This window comes from Anolis sagrei, chromosome 3, assembly GCF_037176765.1.
Source record: "Anolis sagrei isolate rAnoSag1 chromosome 3, rAnoSag1.mat, whole genome shotgun sequence".
NCBI classification, from domain to species: Eukaryota; Metazoa; Chordata; class Lepidosauria; order Squamata; family Dactyloidae; genus Anolis; species Anolis sagrei.
Window position 1 is genome coordinate 4,822,689 of NC_090023.1, and position 19,376 is coordinate 4,842,064.

The 19,376-nt window shown below is 43.9% G+C and overlaps 1 protein-coding gene across 6 annotated transcripts in view; it reads left to right on the forward strand.

The window, feature by feature from the left end:
* NUMA1 (nuclear mitotic apparatus protein 1) overlaps positions 1 to 19,376 on the forward strand; it is a 109,910-nt gene that overhangs the window by 14,843 nt on the left and 75,691 nt on the right. For 2 of the 6 annotated variants that reach the window (XM_060771297.2, XM_060771302.2), the window contains exon 1: positions 15,584 to 15,627. The exons of 1 other annotated variant lie outside the window; for it this stretch is intronic. In XM_060771297.2, the coding sequence (XP_060627280.2) occupies positions 15,614 to 15,627 (14 nt within the window). In that variant the 5' untranslated portion in view covers positions 15,584 to 15,613. Of the gene's footprint in view, positions 1 to 15,145; positions 15,316 to 15,583; positions 15,628 to 19,376 lie in introns of those variants that run through there. 3 more of the 6 variants (XM_060771300.2, XM_060771298.2, XM_060771301.2) reach the window with 2 other exon arrangements.

Here is a 19,376-nt window from a genome sequence, read left to right on the forward strand (position 1 = left end):
TCCCACAAACAAACATTACATTTTTATTTATATAGACTAGCCGTCCCCTGCCACACATTGCTGTGGCCTACATGGGAGTTCTGTGTGGGAGGTTTGGCCCAGTTCTAACATTGGTGGGGTTCTGAATGCTCAGTGGTTGTAAGTGAACTATAAATCCCAGCAACTACAACTCCCAAATGTCAAGATTCAATTTTCCCCAAACTCCACCAGTGTTCACATTTAGAAATATTGAGTATTTGTGTAGAGTTTGGTCCAGGTCCATCATTGTTTGTGTCCACAGTGATCTCTGGATGTAGGTGAGCTACAACTCCAAAACCAAAGGACACTGCCCACCAAACCCTTCCAGTATTTTCTGTTGATCATGGGAGAACTGTGTGCCAAGTTTGGTTCAATTCCATCCTTGGTGGGGTTCAGAATGCACTTTGATAGTAGGTGAACTATAAATCCCAGCAACTACAACTCCCAAATGACAAAATCAATCCCCCCGCCAACCCCGCCAGTATTCAAATTTGGGTGTGTTGGGTATTTGTGCCAAATTTTGTCCAGTGTATGAAAATACATCCTGCATATCAGATATTTACTCCCAAATGACAAAATCAATGTTTTTGAGTGAAGGACATACGTTGGATTGTTAGGTGTCTTGTGTCCAAATTTGGTGTCAATTTGTCCAGTGGTTTCTGAGTTATGTTAATCCCACAAATGAACATTAGATTAGAGAGCTACCTTAGGCATCGTGATGATCATTGTGTCATAAATAGACACTATTTATGATGGGAAGCAGCCACACGTGAATAGCAAGGTCATCCCTTGTGTCAGTGTGCTAAGAATTCAAGAATGGTTTCTGGCTGAATCAGGCAGTCCAGCTGGTATGTCCAGTTGTGTTGGGCATGCTGTGAATAATAAGTACCTTGAGCACTCATGACAAGCTGGCTATTGCTAATACTTTTTAGCATCTTATCCTGACATCAGCTAGAATGGTGGCTGAGTATCAGGGAGACATCCCTTTTCATACAAGTGTAATTCTTTCTCTGGCTTGTCCCTTCAAGGTAGCAACATCAGATTTCAGCAATGTTATTCCTACTGCAGTTTTTGAAGGCTATTTGCAATTTTGGACTTAGCATGTGGTTGTTTTGCACAGAAATGGCATTTTCTGTGAGGAAAATAGTATTTCAAGAGGTACATTTTAATTCCTCTGCATAAAATGCTGCTTTTCTGCAGTGAAAAAATGTTTTTTAGGCGAACCAGCCAAATGTGAATCTTTTGCAGAATAAATCCCAAATTGCAGCATTTTCTATTTAGGAATCAGACTGCACAGACTGTAAAGGCATTAACAGGAATGGTATGTATCTAGGAGTATATTTCTAGGAATGTAGAACTCCAAACTCAGACTACGCAGTGGCTTCCGTTGGCATTTTGTCTTGCACCACAGGTTTAGATCTTGTAAACAAGTTGAATTACATTTTACAAGTGGTGATCTGGACTTAGTTCAGGAAGTAGCTTTGCTGCCTCTGGAGAGCATTTAGACATTGTGGACCAAGACAAGCAAAATTTACAGCCAGAAAGTCATGGTGCTTGTGTTCAAAGGAGCTGATGTTGGCTTTTCTGTGACCTAGTTATTTCCTTCCTGGTAAATGAACTTGCTGATCTCTCAGGTATGAGTCACAGTGACTACAAAGAAGAACAGGTTGCATACCTGGAGTAACCATGGGTCTGTGAGCATTGCCATATGTGAACTCACACCATCCTCTCACTATCCTCTTGCTTTTCTTTCTCTCTTTTTTTCCTCTCCTTTACATTGCACCAGGATTCTTCAGAAGACCCCCAGGCAGATGGGAAAGCCGCTTTGGTTCTTGGTTCTTGAGATAGGATAGCAGTAAACATAAGAAGAAGAGAAGGGGGAGAAGCTGACAGTAACAAGGACAAGAGCCCATGTGCAGTGTGAAGGAAGGGTTTCTATAGAGCAGTGTTTCTCAACCTGGGGGTTGGGACCCCTGGGGGGGTCACGAGGGGGTGTCAGAGGGGTCGCCAAACACCATCAGAAAACACATATTTCGCATAGTCTTAGGAACCCTTTTAGCAGAAGATGCTGAAGATCTCTCTGCCTGTCCTCTTCCTTTTTGGAATAATAATAATAATAATAATAATAATTATTATTATTATTATTATTATTATTTTCTATTGGTCACAGGGGTTCTGTGTGGTAAGTTTGGCCCAATTCTATCATTGTAGGGGTTCAGAATGCTCTTTGATTGTAGACTAACTATAAATCCCAGAAACTACAACACCCAAATGCCAAGGTTTATTTCCCCCAAACTCAACCAGTGCTCACATTTGAGTATATTGAGTATTCGTGCCATGTTTGGTCCAGATCCATCACTGTTTGAGTCCACAGTGTTCTCTGGATGTAGGTGAACTACAACTCCAAAACTCAAAGTCAATGCCCACCAAATTTTGTTGGTAATGGGAGTTCTGTGTGCCAAGTTTGGTTCAATTCCATTGTTGGTGGAGTTCAGAATGTTCTGATTGTAGGTGAACTATAAATCCCAGCAACTACAATTCCCAAATGACAAAAATCAATCCCTACCCCAACTCTACCAGTATTCAAATTTGGACGTATCAGATATTTGTGCCAAATTTAGCCCAATGTATATCAGATATTTACATCACCCTTCGTAACAGTAGCAAAATTAGAGTTATGAAGTAGCAAAGAAAATGTTATGGTTGGGGGTCACCACAACATGAGGAACTCTATTAAGGGCTCACAGCATTGAGAAGGTTGAGAACCAACTCTGTATTTATGTCTCTGGTTCTTAGACTGGTCAATGTTGAGATTACATGTATGGATCGTTCTGCACCTGTTTTTCTTTAGAACACTTGGAATTAGTTCACACAGGTGCAGAATGATCCATACATGTAATCTCAACATTGACCAGTCTGAGCACCACAGACATAAATACAGAGTTTGAAGACAGCTTACAATTAGCTAAGCCTTCCTTAGCAATCTATATGACTGTTTAGGACTCCAGTCTGTCTCTCTGATCCAAGGCCAGGCCTTTCTCCTTTATATCATTCTGTTGTTGTGGTCAAATCAACTTTGATTTATGGTGACTCTGTGCTTCAGGGGCTGCCATCATCATCAACAGGGTGGGCAAGGCTTCCTCAACTCAGCCACTCTGGTTCTTATTGAAATTGCCAACTGTAGTTATTTCTTAGGAAGGAGCTGTGGGCAAAACAGTATGAGCCGTCGCAAACTCTGTTCCTGCGAGAGAAAACCTTGCTAGCATGTCCCTGACGTCACGAGACTCCGCCTCTCTCCCCGCCCCTTTCTCTGCCCCTTTCTCCATGCGAGCGTGGTTTTTCCTTTGCTAGGGCAGCATTGCCCGCATTTTCTCTCAGTTGGCAGAATTCAACTGAGAGAAAATGCGGGCAATGCTGCCCTAGCAAAGGAAAAACCACGCTCGCAAAGAGAAAGGGGTGGAGAAAGGGGCGGGGAGAGAGGCGCAGGCTCATGACGTCAGGGACTTGCTAGCAAGGGTTTCTCCAGCAGGAACCTAGTTTGCGACGGGCCTATAGCTGCATATTTTGGTTGCTCTGACTGTGTTCCTAGGATGCTACCGATTCCCTTCCTTTCCTGTGTCTTCTACAACATTCAGAAGGAAAATTATAATCTCTTTCTTTTGGAATTCTGCAGACATTTGGTTTTATGTTTATTTTATAGTGTTTTGATATTATAATTGTCTTATGTTTCTAGTTGTATTTTAACTACTGTATATACTCAAGTATAAGCCTAGTTTTTAAGCCCCTTTTTAGGCTGAAAAATTTCCCCTTGGCTTATACTCGAGTCAGTGTTATTTATTATTTTACTCTGTTATAAATACATAATAAATGTATTATTATTATTATTATTATTATTACATTTATTGTTTTACTTTATTATTGTTGTTAGTATTACATTTATTATTTTACTCTATTATTACTGTTATTATTATTTTATTTATTTATTTATTAATCAATTTTATATACTGCCACTCCCCAAAGGCTCGAAGCGGTTCACAATATATACATGTAATAAATAACATTAAAATCAAGGAAAAATTCGATCAGCAAGGTTATTATATTTCCATTGTTTTACTCTTATTATTATTACTATTATTATTACATTTATTATTTTATTCTATTTATTATTATTGGAAGGATGTGTAATCACATTTACATTGAAGGAGGTCAGAATAAGGGTTGAATCAGAGTTGGGCACTCTTATCTTAAATTACAGTTTTATGTAAATATTCAAAAAACATTTAACCTACTGATGCCTCAATTAATGTAATTATATTGGTATCAATGTATTGTCGAAGGCTTTCATGGCCAGAATCACTGGGTTGTTGTAGGTTTTTTCGGGCTGTATGGCCATGGTCTAGAGGCATTCTCTCCTGACGTTTTGCCTGCATCTATGGCAAGCATCATCAGAGGTAGTGAGGTCTGTTGGAACTAGGAAAAAGGGTTTATATATCTGTGGAATGACCAGGGTGAGACAAAGGACTCTTGTCTGCTGGAGCTAGGTGTGAATGTTTCAACTTACCACCTTGATTAGCATACAATGGGCTGACTATGCCTGGAGCAAACTTTTGTTGAGAGGTAATTAGATGCCCCTGCCTGCTTTCTCTCTGTTGTTGTGTATATTGGTATCTATTTTTATTTTGAAATTGACCAGTAGCTGCCACATTTCCCACCCTTGGCTTATACTCGAAGCAATACATTTTCCCATTTTTTTTTTGTGGTAAAATTAGGTGCCTCGGCTTAAATTTGGGCCGGCTTATACTCGAGTATATATACGGTACGTGGTATCCCGCTTCAAGCCTTGAGGAGGAGTGGGTAAGAAATATTTTTTGGAAGACATGAGAATTACTGCTCTTTATTTTATGTATGTGCAACGAAGAGCATATTATGCAGGAGAATCCTGGGTGGCCAGTAGCAATTGTATTTGTGTGGCCTTGAGAAGAAATAAGATATAATTGCTATCAACAACATTAGGTGGAACAGAGAAACCGTAGCCCTTTGAAATTCACTGAGATAGCATGTATATATTTTGTTATTGCCTTTGTTTATTGATGTACAGGGGTATAAATAAAGTTATTATTATTATTATTACTATTACTATTATTATTATTTATGTAGGCTGGGGCAGTATTTACAGGGGATCCTGTCTGTGTCTCTGTGGTCATGAAACCCATATACTTCTACAGAGGATTGGCTGGCAGGGTTTCTGCTTCTGCAAGAGACACATGGAGCCAAAAACAAATTCTTCGTGATGGCTCCGTTTTCTAAAAAGGCCAAAACCATCTGTTGCTGGGAGATAGTAACTAAAGAAATTTACAAAACAGCAGTGTTACAACCTATAAAACCTATTTTCTTAAGCATAGTGTGGATTTGTTTCCTTATGCTTTTATTGTGGTACCAGGCATAACCTTCTCAATTTTCCTTTTAAACTTGTCTCCTCCTCTCCCAGAATATATTTACAGTATATAAACACTTTCTTAGTGTTCTCTGTGTTATTGTGACCTGCCAGCAGCATGCTGGATTACAAGAATCCCACTGCTCGTACCACTTCAAAGTCAGGAAGACTACCAGCCATCCGTGGCCCTGAGATTATAAACTGCAGCCAACCTTCCACAGTGTGGGTTTGATGTTTGCAGTTTGATTATTCCCAGATGTGATTACATTGTTCTCTCTTCATTCTCTGGTGGGATTCCATAGTCAGTTCCAAAAAACAAGCTGACCATAAAGGCATATTGGTGGGGCTAGAAATTCCTAGAGAAATGTTCTCAGAGTTCAAATAGGAAAGCTGTTCCTTATTCATGGTTTTCCACTTTCACTGCGGTGCTGTGCCTCTAACCTCGGTCTGGTTGTAATTCCTATGAGCACTGAAATGTTTATGTCACACTTTAAAGTACCTTAACTGCTTCACCTCATTCATAAACTTGTGTGCCTCAGTGCTTTGTTCTTTTCTTCTTCAGTTGAACTGTAATACAATTCATGAGTGAGAGAGTAAGGAGTAAGTACCTTCTCTATTTAATTTATATCCTGCCTTTCTGTCAGTGTGGAGCCACTTACTTACTTAGGCGATCCCTCATTGTCTGAGTAGGATAGTCTTCCAGGATCAGTGTGCTGGTGGTGGGTCCATAGGTAACTGTGGAGCCCTATTCTTGATCTACATTTTCTCCCGCAGTGAGGGCATCGGTGGAAGGCAGTCCCGGTCGGCATTGGCTTGGAGTGCCTTCCTCTTGACACGTTTCTTTTGCCCTCCATTCGTGCCTCTTCAAATTCTACAACACTTCTGGTCACAGCTGACCTCCAGCTGGAATACTCAAGGGCCAGGGCTTCCCAGTTCTTGGTATCTATGCCAGAGTTTTTAAGGTTGGCTTCGAGTCCATCTTTGAACCTCTTTTCCTGTCCTCCAACATTCCGTTTTCTGTTTTTGAGTTCGGAGTAGAGCAACTGCTTTGGGAGATGGTGGTCAGGCATCCGGACAATGTGGCCGGTATAGCAGAGTTGATGGCGGAGGACCATCGCTTCACTGCTGGTGGTCTTTGCTTCTTCCAGCACGCTGACATTTGTCCGCTTGTCTTCCCAAGAGATTTGCAGGATTTTCCAGAGGCAGTGCTGATGGAATCGTTCCAGGAGTTACATGTGACGTCTGTAGACAGTCCACGTTTCGCAGGCATATAGCAGGGTTGGGAGGACAATAGCTTTATAAACAAGCCCCTTGGTATCCCTATGGATGTGCTGGTCCTCAAACACTCTCTGCTTCATTCGGAAAAATGCTGCACTCGCAGAGCTCAGGCAGTGTTATTATTTCAGTGTCAATGTTGACTTTGGTGGAGAGGTGGCTGCCAAGGTAGTTACACCATTTTATTTATTTATTTAGAAGTTTTCTGTACCGGCCTTCTCACCTCAACGAGGGACTCAGGTCGGTTTACAGCATATAAGAAAGTATTATTTATTTATTTTATTTAGAGGATTTCTATACCGGCCTTCTCAACCTCGACGAGGGACTCAGGTCGGTTTACAGTACATATCAAATACAATCAGATAAAACAGCAAATACAACTCATTACATATTAAAATAGTACAACTCAGTACAATAAAACCTCATCATTACATCATTACAGTTTCCTACGCCAAATCGTCAATCCAGTCATGGTCATAATCATATTCATAGTCGCAGTTCATCATAATCCATCACAGGGAAGGTTCCAGGTTCAGTCTTTGAATGCCGCATTCCAGAGTCATGTTTTTAACGATTTCCTGAATGTCAGGAGGGAGGGGGCAGATCTAACCTCTAGTGGGAGGGAGTTCCAAAGCCGGGGAGCCACCACCGAGAAGGCCCTGTCTCTCGTCCCCACCAACCGTGATTGTGAGGGTGGTGGGACCGAGAGCAGCCCCCCCCCCCGGAAGATCTTAGTAGCCTTGATGGCTCATAGGGGAGAATCCGTTCGGACAGGTAAACTGGGCCAGAGCCGTTTAGGGCTTTATAGGTCAACACCAGCACTTTGAATTGTGCCCGGAAGCTGATCGGCAGCCAGTGGAGCTGGCGTAACAGAGGGGTCATGTGGTCTCTGTACCCTGCTCCTGTTAACAATCTGGCTGCCGCACGTTGGACTGATTGAAGCTTCCGGGCAGTCTTCAGAGGCAACCCCACGTAGAGAGCGTTGCAGTAGTCTAAACGGGATGTAACCAGAGCGTGGACTACCGTGGCCAAGTCAGACTTCCCAAGGTACGGGCGCAGCTGGCGCACGAGTTTTAATTGTGCAAAAGCTCCCCTGACTACCGCCGAGACCTGGGGTTCCAGGCTCAGCGATGAGTCCAGGGTCACTCCCAAGCTACAGTAATATCTGTACAGTAATAAGTACAGTAATAAGTACAGTAAAGTACAGTAATATCTGGGTACAACAAAGTGCAAAGTCATTACATATTAAAATAGTACACTAAAATACAATAAAACATTATCATTAAGCTGTATCTCTGGCATTGGAGAGGGAGTAAGGAGTAAGTACCTTCTCTATTTAATTTATACCCTGCCTTTATGTCAGTGTGGAGACACACCATCCTCTGACACGCTGTTTATGGCCCTCAGTTTGTGAGATGGAAAAGTGTTGTGTATAGTCAAGCTGTGCTCTGAGCTAAAGGTATGATTAGGTTTCCCAGGGTTATAATTACAGGTGGCCCTCCTGGGGGACTTGATAGGCTCATTGAACATTCTGGATTTTTTAAAATGGTAGGGAGACCTGAGTACATATTTGGCAAATCGTGCACCAATTTCTCATTGTGGTTTTAATAAAATGGAGCAGTCCCGAGCTTTTTGTAATCTACTTGTCATAATCTAAGATCAAATGTGTTTGTGAGAGTTTGTAGAAAGAAACAAATATAAAATAAAGAAATAATGCTGTTCAGGCACTTTTTGATAAATTATCAACAAACAATAAAATGTGATGCTAACCTTAGGTATGTGTGTGTGAGAGAGAGGTTTAGAATTCTACAAAACATGTTGTGGTTCCTCTGCAGTATATAGTATATCTGTCAGATGGTTGTAAGGATGTAGTTGAAATCAGCACACTGCAAATGGCTTACAGACCTTGTGTACAATTTGAGTAGTGGAGAACCAATCACAGAGCAGGAATATTTCTCCGGATTACTTTATACCAAAGCATTGCTTAATTGCTTTTTCATGGATTATTGGCAGTGTGGCCAGATGGCAGCCCTGGATACTATCTGAGGTAGCATATAGATCAGTGCCCCTTTCTCTCTTTGTCCCCAGCCCCTTTGCCAAGCCCTTCCCTACTTGTTGTGGGGAGTGGAAGAGGCATCCAGGTGGCAACCTCCCCGTGAGTGCTTTTCACTTTAAAGGGACTGGTAATAAGCCTCTCTGGAGAGCAGCTGAGTAATGTATTGTCGAAGGCTTTCATGGCTGGAATCACTAGGTTCTTGTGGGTTTTTTGGGCTATAGGGCCATGTTCTAGAGGCATTTCTCCTGACGTTTCGCCTGCATCTATGGCAAGCATCCTCAGAGGTAGTGAGGTCTGTTGGAATTAGGACAATGGGTTTATATATCTGTGGAATGGCTGGGGTGGGGCAAAGAGCTCTCCTCTGCTCGAGCTAGGTGTGAATGTTTCAACTGACTACCTTCATTAGCATTTGAAGGCCTGGCTGAGCCTGGGAAAATCTTTTGTTGAGAGGTGTTAAGATGTGCCTGGTTGTTTCCTCTCTGCTGTTTTGCTGTTGTAATTTTAGAGTTTTTTTTTAATACTGGTAGCCAGATTTTGTTCATTTTCATGGTCTCTTCCTTTCTGTTGAAATAGTCCACATGCTTGTGGATTTCAATGGCTTCTCTGTGTAGTCTGACATGGTGGTTGCTGATGAACCAGCCTGGACACAGCATATTATTTGAGAACACAGAAATGCTGGACCACACCAACAACCACCTTGTCAGACTACACAGAGAAGCCATTGAAATCCACAAGCATGTGGACAATTTCAACAGAAAGGAGGAGACCATGAAAATGAACCTAGCAGCTTAGTAGTTCGTATTACAGATAGTGGCCATCCAGCACTCTCATTGGGGAAGCCACAGGCCTACCTTTGAAACACAGGGAGCAGCCTGTGTCTTCCTCTCTTCCTTCACAGCAAGATGAGACAGTCATCATCTGGATCAGGGCCTTCCTTGCAGGCACACACAGCCCTAATCTGGTTCAGGACATAAAGAGGGGGTATTGGTTATTAGCTTAACCTCCCCTTTCACCAGGGTTTTTAAAAGGGAGACAATATGGCAAAGCCTCCTTCCTTCTCTGGAGGGCTTTAAAGAGAAGGTGGATGAAAAAGCTTGGGTTGTGTCTTGCTGCATGGCAGAAGGGGTTGGACTGGGTGGCATTTTGGGGTCCCTTCCAACTCTAGGATTCTATAACACTGTAAACAAAAGCTGGGTGGCTATCTGTTGAGAGATTTTTGTTTCTTCCTGCATGGCAGGATGGGGTCTGGCTGGATAACCCATGGGTGCCTTTCAACTGCAGTATTCTGTGAGTCACATTGACCTTAATTTTTTAAGCCCTGTGTAAGGTTTATTTACAAACTAGCTATCCCCTGCCACACGTTGCTGTGGCCCAGTCTGTGTATATGTGTTTTGTATGTGTATATAGAATCATAGAATCATAGAGTTGGAAGAGACCTCCTGGGCCATCCAGTCCAACCACATTCTGCCAAGAAGCAGGAATATTGCATTCAAATCACCCCTGACAGATGGCCATCCAGCCTCTGCTTAAAAGCTTCCAAGGAAGGAGCCTCCACCACACTCCGGGGCAGAGAGTTCCACTGCTGAACGGCTCTCACAGTCAGGAAGTTCTTCCTCATGTTCAGATGGAATCTCCTCTCTTGTAGTTTGAAGCCATTGTTCCGCGTCCTAGTCTCCAGGGCAGCAGAAAAGAAGCTTGCTCCCTCCTCCCTGTGGCTTCCTCTCACATATTTATACATAGCTATCATATCTCCTCTCAGCCTTCTCTTCTTCAGGCTAAACATGCCAGCTCCTTAAGCCGCTCCTCATAGGGCTTGTTCTCCAGACCCTTTATCATTTTAGTCGCTCTCCTCTGGACACATTCCAGCTTGTCAATATCTCTCTTGAATTGTGGTGCCCTGAATTGGACACAATATTCCAGGTGTGGTCTAACCAAAGCAGAATAGAGGGGTAGCATTATATATGTGTGTATATATTTGTGTATACATACTTACTTACTTAGGCGGTCCCTCGTACTCCAAGTTTGGTGTCCTGGGGTGGGTTCGTAGGTGGCTGTGGAGCTCTATTCTTGACCTGCATCTTCTCCCACAGTGGCATTGGTTTCCAGGTGGAGGCGGTCTCGGCTCAGGGTTGGCTTGACACGCCTTCCTCTTGGTATGTTTCTCTCTTTCACCCTCCATTTGTGCCTCTTCAAATTCTGCAGCACTGCTGGTCACAGCTGACCTCCAGCTGGAGCTCTCAAGGGCCAGGGCTTCCCAGTTCTCAGTGTCCATGCCACAGTTTTTAAGGTTGGCTTTGTGTATTTGTGTATATATTTGTGTATATGTGTGTTTGTGTATATATATGTAATTTTGCACATTCATTGTAATGCATTTTCTGTCTTTTGGCTTTTTAAGTGTTTTCTGCTGTGTTTTCCAGTGTTTTATGAGTGATGGTCAGTTGTTGGCCTGTTAGGTGTATTGTGTCCAAATTTGGTGTCAATTCATCCAGTGGTTTTTGAGTTATGTTAATCCCACAGACGAACATTGCATTTTTATTTATATAGATGCTAAAGAGATTCTGTAATATGAATTAATTTTATTGTTACGGTCACAGACCAAGAGTATTGTCTAAGGGGGAACTTTCAAATTTAAAAAGTGGTTGAGATTTTACTCCCCAACCTTATGAACTGGTTTCAAAAAGCTGAACTCCTCGTTATCGGCATTTCAGCTAATGTAAGGTACCTTTGAAATAGGGCGGCAATGTGTTTCTCTGCTAGGGAAAGTCTCTTGAGTGTGTGCCAAGAGAGCAGAGAATGCGATTGACTTCTGCTTTAAGCAATGGACCTGTTGTAGCCTCAGAGCACACCGGGCCTCGCTATCTCATTCTGGAGGGCAGTCCTAGCAAGAGGCAAAGCAGGCCTCTCTTTCTCTGTGGCCTCCTTTCCTTGCAGGGTTTGCCAGATTGGGCGGCGTTCAAGGTCCCTGGGGCCCTTGCAGGAATGTGCCTCTTTCAAACAGCTGTTTCTAATGAGCGCCTGCAAAGGGATGTCTTGCAGTTCAGCAGGCAGCAAAAGAAAAGAAAAAAAAAACCCAAGCGGGATTTAAAATGAATTGCTTCTTATCTTCCAGGGGTAGTCTTTATATTCCATCAGTTTATTTATTTATTGTTTAAGCGATTAGCAGGAAATATAGTAACTCACTTGCCTTATGTTTATGTTAACCAAGTTCCAACTCCTTAAGTCTTAATTGCAGGGCCAACTTGTGTCAGGGTCTACTGCGGGTATTACTATACCGACCTGTTAATTGCAGAAGTTTATTTATTTATCGTGTCAGTATCAACCAGACAATTGTATTAAAATTTTAACAACAGACAAAACAAGAGTTTGCAAGCTTAGTAGTTGATTAAATGTCCTTTGACCAGTATCTGGCCCCTTGGAGTGCCTCTGGTGTTGCTGCAAGAAGGTCCTCCATTGTGCATGTGGCGGGGCTCAGGTTGCATTGCAGCAGGTGGTCAGTGGTTTGCTCTTCTCCACACTCGCATGTCGTGGGTTCCACTTTGTGGCCCCATTTCTTGAGGTTGGCTCTGCATCTCGTGGTGCCAGAGCGCAGTCTGTTCAGCGCCTTCCAAGTTGCCCAGTTTTCCGTGTGCCCATGGGGGAGTCTCATTTGGTATCAGCCATTGGTTGAGGTTCTGGGTTTGAGCCTGCCACTTTTGGACTCTTGCTTGCAGAGGTGTTCCAGCGAGTGTCTCTGTAGATCTTAGAAAACTCTTTCTTGATTTAAGTCGTTGACGTGCTGGCTGATACCCAAACAGGGGATGAGCTGGAGATGTCTCTGCCTTGGATTGCAGTAGTTGAGGTGACCTCTGTGTTGCAGTGAGGCCTTATCAGGCATGGGCAAACTTCTGCCCTCCGTGTGTTTTGGACTTCAACCTCCACAATTTCTAACACCCTACCGGCTGTTAGGAATTGCTGGGGTTGAAGTCCAAAACACACTGAGGGCAGAAGTTTGCCCATACCTACCTTAGATGGTGCCTTAGCTTGGACCTCTCTGTTATTTGCGAAAGTGACAGACAACAGTCATATTTTGGGAGGGCTTGGATTGTGTGCATTCCTACCTAGAGGAAGAGGGTTGGACCGAATGGCCTTGTGGGGAGTCTTCTTTCTTTTAGCTGCTTCTGGTTTATAACTAAACCTGGTTCTGGGTTGTTGTGAGTTTTCTGGGCTGTCTGGCCATGCTTCAGAAGCATTATCTCCTGACATTTCACCTGCATCTATGGCAGGAATCCTCTGAGGTTGAGAGAGGTCTGTTGAAAACTAGGAAAATGGGGTTGATATATCTGTGGAATGTCCAGGGTCGGAGAAAGAACTCATATTTTATGACCATCTAGGAATTTAAGATCTTCTGGGAAGGTCCTGCTCTTGGTCCTGCCTTCTTCACAGCTTCGATTGGTGGGGACGAGAGATAGGGGCTTCTCTGTGGTGGCCCCTCGGCTGTGGAAACCTCTCCTTAGGAACATTAGGGAGCTCTTAATATTATTAATATTTTGTTAAAAAGTCAAAACTTGGCTTTGTGAGCAGGCTTTCTCAAATGCAGTGTAGCAGATAACTTCTTGACCTCGAAACGACTGGACAATTGTGATCGTATAACGATTGGGTATTGAGATGTGGAGGATTTATGCATTTATTGATTTTACTGTTTATGTATGTTTTTTGGTCGTGTCAGGAGCAACCGCTCCTGTTGTGAGAGAATTGGCCGTCTGTAAGGACGTTGCCCAGGGGACGCCTGGATGATTTTTGATGCTTTATCATCCTTGTGGGAGGCTTCTCTCATGTCCCCACATGAGGAGCTGGAGCTAATAGAGGGAGCTCATCCGCCTCTCCCCGGATTCGAACCTGCGACCTGTCGGTCTTCAGTCCTGCCGGCACAGTGCTTTAGCCCTCTGCGCCACCGGGGGCTCCTGTATGTATGTTATATGCATTTTTATGGATGTTATATGCTTTAAGGACTTTTATGTGTGTTATATGCTTTAAGCTGTTTTTATATTATTGTGGCACCAAATTGTGCCATTTTGTAAACCGCCCTGAGTTGGCCTTGGGCTGAGAAGGGTGGTATAGAAATATAGTAAATAAATAAATAACATCTGTTGGAGCTAGGTGTGAATGTTTTAATTGGTCACCTTGATTACCATGAGGAGCGGCTTAAGGAGCTGGGCATGTTTAGCCTGAAGAAGAGAAGGCTGAGAGGAAACATGATAGCCATGTATAAATATGTGAGAGGAAGTCATAGGGAGGAGGGAGCAAGCTTGTTTTCTGCTGCCCTGGAGACTAAGGTGCAATGGAGCCATGGCTTCAAACTACAAAAAAGGAGATTCCACCTGAACATTAGGAAGAAGTTCTTGACTATGAGAGCCGTTCAGCAGTGGAACCCTCTGTATTGTCGAAGGCTTTCGTGGCCGGAATCACTGGGTTGTTGTAGGTTTTTTCGGGCTATATGGCCATGGTCTAAAGGCATTCTCTCCTGACATTTTGACCTCCCTACCTCTGAGGATGCTTGCCATAGATGCAGGCGAAATGTCAGGAGAGAATGCCTCTAGACCATGGCCATATAGCCCGAAAAAACCTACAACAACCCAGTGGAACTCTCTACCAGGGAGTGTAGTCGAGTGTGGTGGAGGCTCCTTCTTTGGAGGGTTTTAAACAGAGGCTGGATGGTCATCTGTCGAGGGTGCTTTGAATGTGATTGTCCTGCTTTTTGGCAGAATGGGGTTGGATTGGATGCCCCATGGGATCTCTTCCAACTCTAGGATTCTATGAACACAAGGAAGAACTTCCTGACTGTGAGAGCTGTTCAGCAGTGGAACTCTCTGCCCTGAGTGTGGTGGAGGCTCCTTCTTTTGAGGCTGGATGGTCATCTGTCAGGGGTGCTTTGAATGCGATTGTCCTGCTTTTTGGCAGAATGGGGTTGGACTGGATGGCCCATGAGATCTCTTCCAACTCTTTGATTCTATGATTCTAAGAACTTCCTGACTGTGAGAGCTGTTCAGCAGTGGAACTCTCTGCCCCGGAGTGTGGTGGAGGCTCCTTCTTTGGAGGCTTTTAAACAGAGGCTATATGTCAGGGATGCTTTGAATGCGATTGTCCTGCTTCTTGGCAGAATGGGGTTGGACTGGATGGCCTGTAAGGTCCCTTTCTTTCCTCTGCTTCTGGTTCATAAATAAACCTGGAGGAGGTTTCCTCCTGCAAGCTTCTTTAGGCCCAACTCGGGCTCTGGCCTGGCCTGCGCCTATTGGCTGTGACGTCAGCTGGCACCTCGCCTGTCTTGGGGGGGAGGGAGGCGGGGTTAGGGAAGGAGGGCGGGGCTGGAGGGAGAAGGGGGCGGGGCTTGTGCGGGCCTTGAGCAACAACTTTTCTTTCCTGGGGCGCCTGCGCGCGCCTTGGCCACCCTCCAGCCCTTCCTCCCTCCTTCCTCCTCTTCCAGGTTTCAAACGCTAATGACGGATTAAACATTTGGCGCCCAGAGAAAGAAAAACTGTTTGGCTTTGCTACTCCGGTAAGGCCTGGACAAAGGCAAAGGGGGGGGGGGTGCTTGCTTGTTGTTTCAGGAGGGAGGGAGGGAAGTAAATAAAGAGGGGGCTCCTGCCTGTGTCCGTCCCTAATTGCTTCCCCCTCCCTCCCTCTCTCTCTCCTTGGGAAGAGGAGGAGGCTCAGGCGAGCGCAGTTGGGCCTTCCACATCCGGGCACTTGCCTGCCTGCCTGGACGGGCCTTCCTCCTCTTAATCTAAGCCAGGAGGAGGGAGGGAGGGAGGAAGGCCTCAACATACAGCCAGGCAGTTTAGCAGTCTTTGAGGATGAAGCCTCGGAGGTTTGTTTGCCTTTCCCGCGCCTTCTCCTTCTGGACTCCTTATGAAGGCTTCCTGGTCCTTCCTCTGAAGGAGAGGCCTCCCTTTGTTCCTTCTGCAAGGCAAAATTCGGCCCTCCCCTCCAGGTGTTTTGGACTTCCAACTCCCACCATTCCCAACTGGGGGGCACCCAGTTGGGATTTCCTGGTTTAGCTGCCCAGAGGGATACCCTTGCTGTTGCTGGAGGGACACCAAGAGGAGTGGTAGTTCCCATAAAGCTTTTCCTTGATTTGAGTCTACTGGGAGGAGGCTGGTAGCCATGTAGTGGGTGGCTTTCACAGTGTTCAACCTTATTTCTCTTAAATTTAGCAGCAACTTCCCATCAAGTTTGCAGACGACACCAAATTGGGAGGGATAGCCAATAGTCCAGAGGACAGGAGCAGAATTCAAAACGATCTTGACAGATTAGAGAGATGGGCCAAAACTAACAAAATGAAGTTCAACAGTGACAAATGCAAGATACTCCACTTTGGCAGAAAAAATGAAATGCAAAGATACAGAATGGGGGACAATGCCTGGCTCGAGAGCAGTACGTGTGAAAAAGATCTTGGAGTCCTCGTGGACAACAAGTTAAACATGAGCCAACAATGTGATGTGGCGGCAAAAAAAGCCAATGGGATTTTGGCCTGCATCAATAGGAGCATAGTGTCTAGATCTAAGGAAGTAATGCTACCCCTCTATTCTGCTTTGGTTAGACCACATCTGGAATATTGTGTCCAATTCTGGGCACCACAATTCAAGAGAGATATTGACAAGCTGGAATGTGTCCAGAGGAGGGCAACTAAAATGATCAAGGGTCTGGAGAACAAGCCCTATGAGGAGCGGCTTAGGGAACTGGGCATGTTTAGCCTGAAGAAGAGAAGGCTGAGAGGAGACATGATAGCCATGTATAAATATGTGAGAGGAAGCCACAGGGAGGAGGGAGCAAGCTTGTTTTCTGCTTCCTTGGAGACTAGGACGCGGAACAATGGCTTCAAACTACAAGAGAGGAGATTCCATCTGAACATTAGGAAGAACTTCCTGACTGTGAGAGCCGTTCAGCAGTGGAACTCTCTGTCCCGGAGTGTGGTGGAGGCTCCTTCTTTGGAAGCTTTTAAGCAGAGGCTGGATGGCCATCTGTCAGGGGTGATTTGAATGCAATATTCCTGCTTCTTGGCAGGGGGTTGGACTGGATGGCCCATGAGGTCTCTTCCAACTCTTTGATTCTATGATCTAGCTTGTAGGGTTTATCAACAGGTGTAGGTTTAAGACATCCTGGGATAATTCTGCATCTTTCGTTCAATGCTATGTTCACCTGCTTTGCATGGGCAGACCTATGCCAAACAGGGCAGGTATACTCGGCAGTTGAGTCAGACAAGGCCACGGCTGATGTCCGTACTAATTTTGGGTCTGCACCCCATGTGCTGCCAGTAAGTTTCCGCATGATGTTTTTGCGTCTAATTGATAGTTACAGTAGAGCAGGCATGGGCAACATTTTCGCTTATCCAACATTCTGCTGGCCCATTTATGTTAGATAAGCGAGACTCTACTGCTTTGCTACAGCCCTGTTGCTGTGTGAATTGTCCTTCATAAACAGCAAAGAAACAAGTGTGAGGGCGACAAAGTGCACACTGAATCCCTTCTCCTGACAGCTAGTAATGAACCTTTGGTCCTCCTGATGATTTGCTCTCAGCTTCCAGAAGCTCCAGGCAGCATTGTGTGAATTGTAGCCCTCTAGAATGATTGACGGCTTTGACAGGAAAGCATTGTGGTTGTCACTACAGAGCGGGTGATAGTTGGTTTTCAGAAGGAGTGAATGCCTAAAAGATGCCCCTGCCACCTTCCCTGCTCTAACATATTGCACTAGGACAGCAAGACTGTCATGACAGCTAATATATTTACTGTGGTGCCTGCTTTTGTGCATCTAATTCTTCAGATGCATGAAGTGAGCCATGCTAAGGGATTCCTTGTTCCCACATGGGTATTTTTATTTTATTATTATTATTATTTAATTTTTAATTATCACATTTGGCCCAGCCATAAGTTTTTAAATGCTTGTTGTTTATTGTTACTGTTTATTGTTTATTTTGTTATGAGATTATTTTGATTGTTTTGTATTGATGTTTTGTGATTGCTTTAATTATTGTTGTTCTATGGCCTCGGCCTCATGTAAGCCAGGGAGATGGTAGCGGGATATAAATAAAGTATTATTATTATTATTTCTTTCATCTTTTGTGAATGTTGTTCCTAAAAGTAGGAAAGGAAGAAAGTGTTTTCTCCTTTCTTTATGACACGTTTTTATTTAATGTGTGCACCGTGCATCTTGTAAGAAAGTTGGAGAAAGAAATTTTTGGAGAAAGTTGGAATAGAGATAAGTGTTGCTTGCCACTCTATTTTACACCCACCTGCACCCCAATTCTTTTTCCCCATATACTTAATTGTTGTGGGCGAGCAAGCCAATTCTTTCCTCTTCCTTGGGCCCCATTTTCTTTTATTTCAAGTGACCTGATATTTAAGCATTTAGCCATAGACTTAGTTTTATGGATCTGCATGACTCTTCTGTTCTTCAGCTAGGCAGAAATGAGAGTGGACTGTTTTGTCAAAATTCTGTAGGTCCTGAAAGGCCGTGTGGATTTTGATTGTTGCCTAGTAAAGATACTACTTATTTGTCAATTTTTAGATGGGGACCTGGATGACTGTCTTTCTTACATTGTTAGAATTAGTGAAATGAACAACCATATGTTTCTTAGAAGCCTCCAGTGCAACTGCATGTGCTCAAGCCAATCAGTAGCTGTTGAGTTTTAATGTATGTCAAAGGCTTTCATGACCGGAATCACTGGGTTGTTGTAGGTTTTTTCGGGCTATATGGCCAAGTTCTAGAGGCATTCTCTCCTGACGTTTCGCCTGCATCTATGGCAAGCATCCTCAGAGGTAGTGAGGTCTGTTGGAACTAGGAAAAAGAGTTTATATAGCTGTTGAATTTAGAGTTTTAATCTAAAAAGCCGCTTCAGTGCAGCTATGTCTGCTGCTCAGTGAGCCAGGGGCGTTTTAGCAGAAAGAACTTTTAAAAGGAGCTGGTTTGCTGGAGCGGTTTTTGCATCTGCAGTGGAAACTTCCAAGAAGCTTTTAGCAGCAAAATATGGGAGGGACCTGATTCATTTATTTACATATGCTCTGTTTGCTGTGATAGTTCCAGCCAGGCGGCTGCTCTTCTGAATCCTCTTACAGTAAGGCCAATACAAGGGAGATCTCAGGAAAGACTTCCACGTTTAACAGCTGTTCCAGAACATAGTCACATTTGAGGAGGGCACCCCTTGTGCTGGTGTTCCCTTTTTGTTGAATTATGGCTGTGATGTGGTGATTTCAGCCAGGTTTATCATTATAGTATGGTCACAAGTGAACATACAGTATTTATTTACAGTATTTGTATACCACTTTTCTCACCCCAAGGGGGACTCAAATATGAAGCACCTATTAAAACTTATTTTAATCGGTGCTATTAAAAATTTTGCCAACTCCCCATCTTGTACAATTGACATGGGAAGGGTTGTTTCCTTTTTTCAAAGAAAGGAAAGCTTTTAATGCAGAGTAGTGATTGCAGCATGGGAGGTTGGCCTAGATGGCATCTGGAGTCTCTTCCAAATCCATGATTCTATAACAGTGGTTCCCAACCTGTGGTCCGTGGATCACCAGTGGTCCATAAGGACTAAAATATGATCCGCAGCCTCACCTT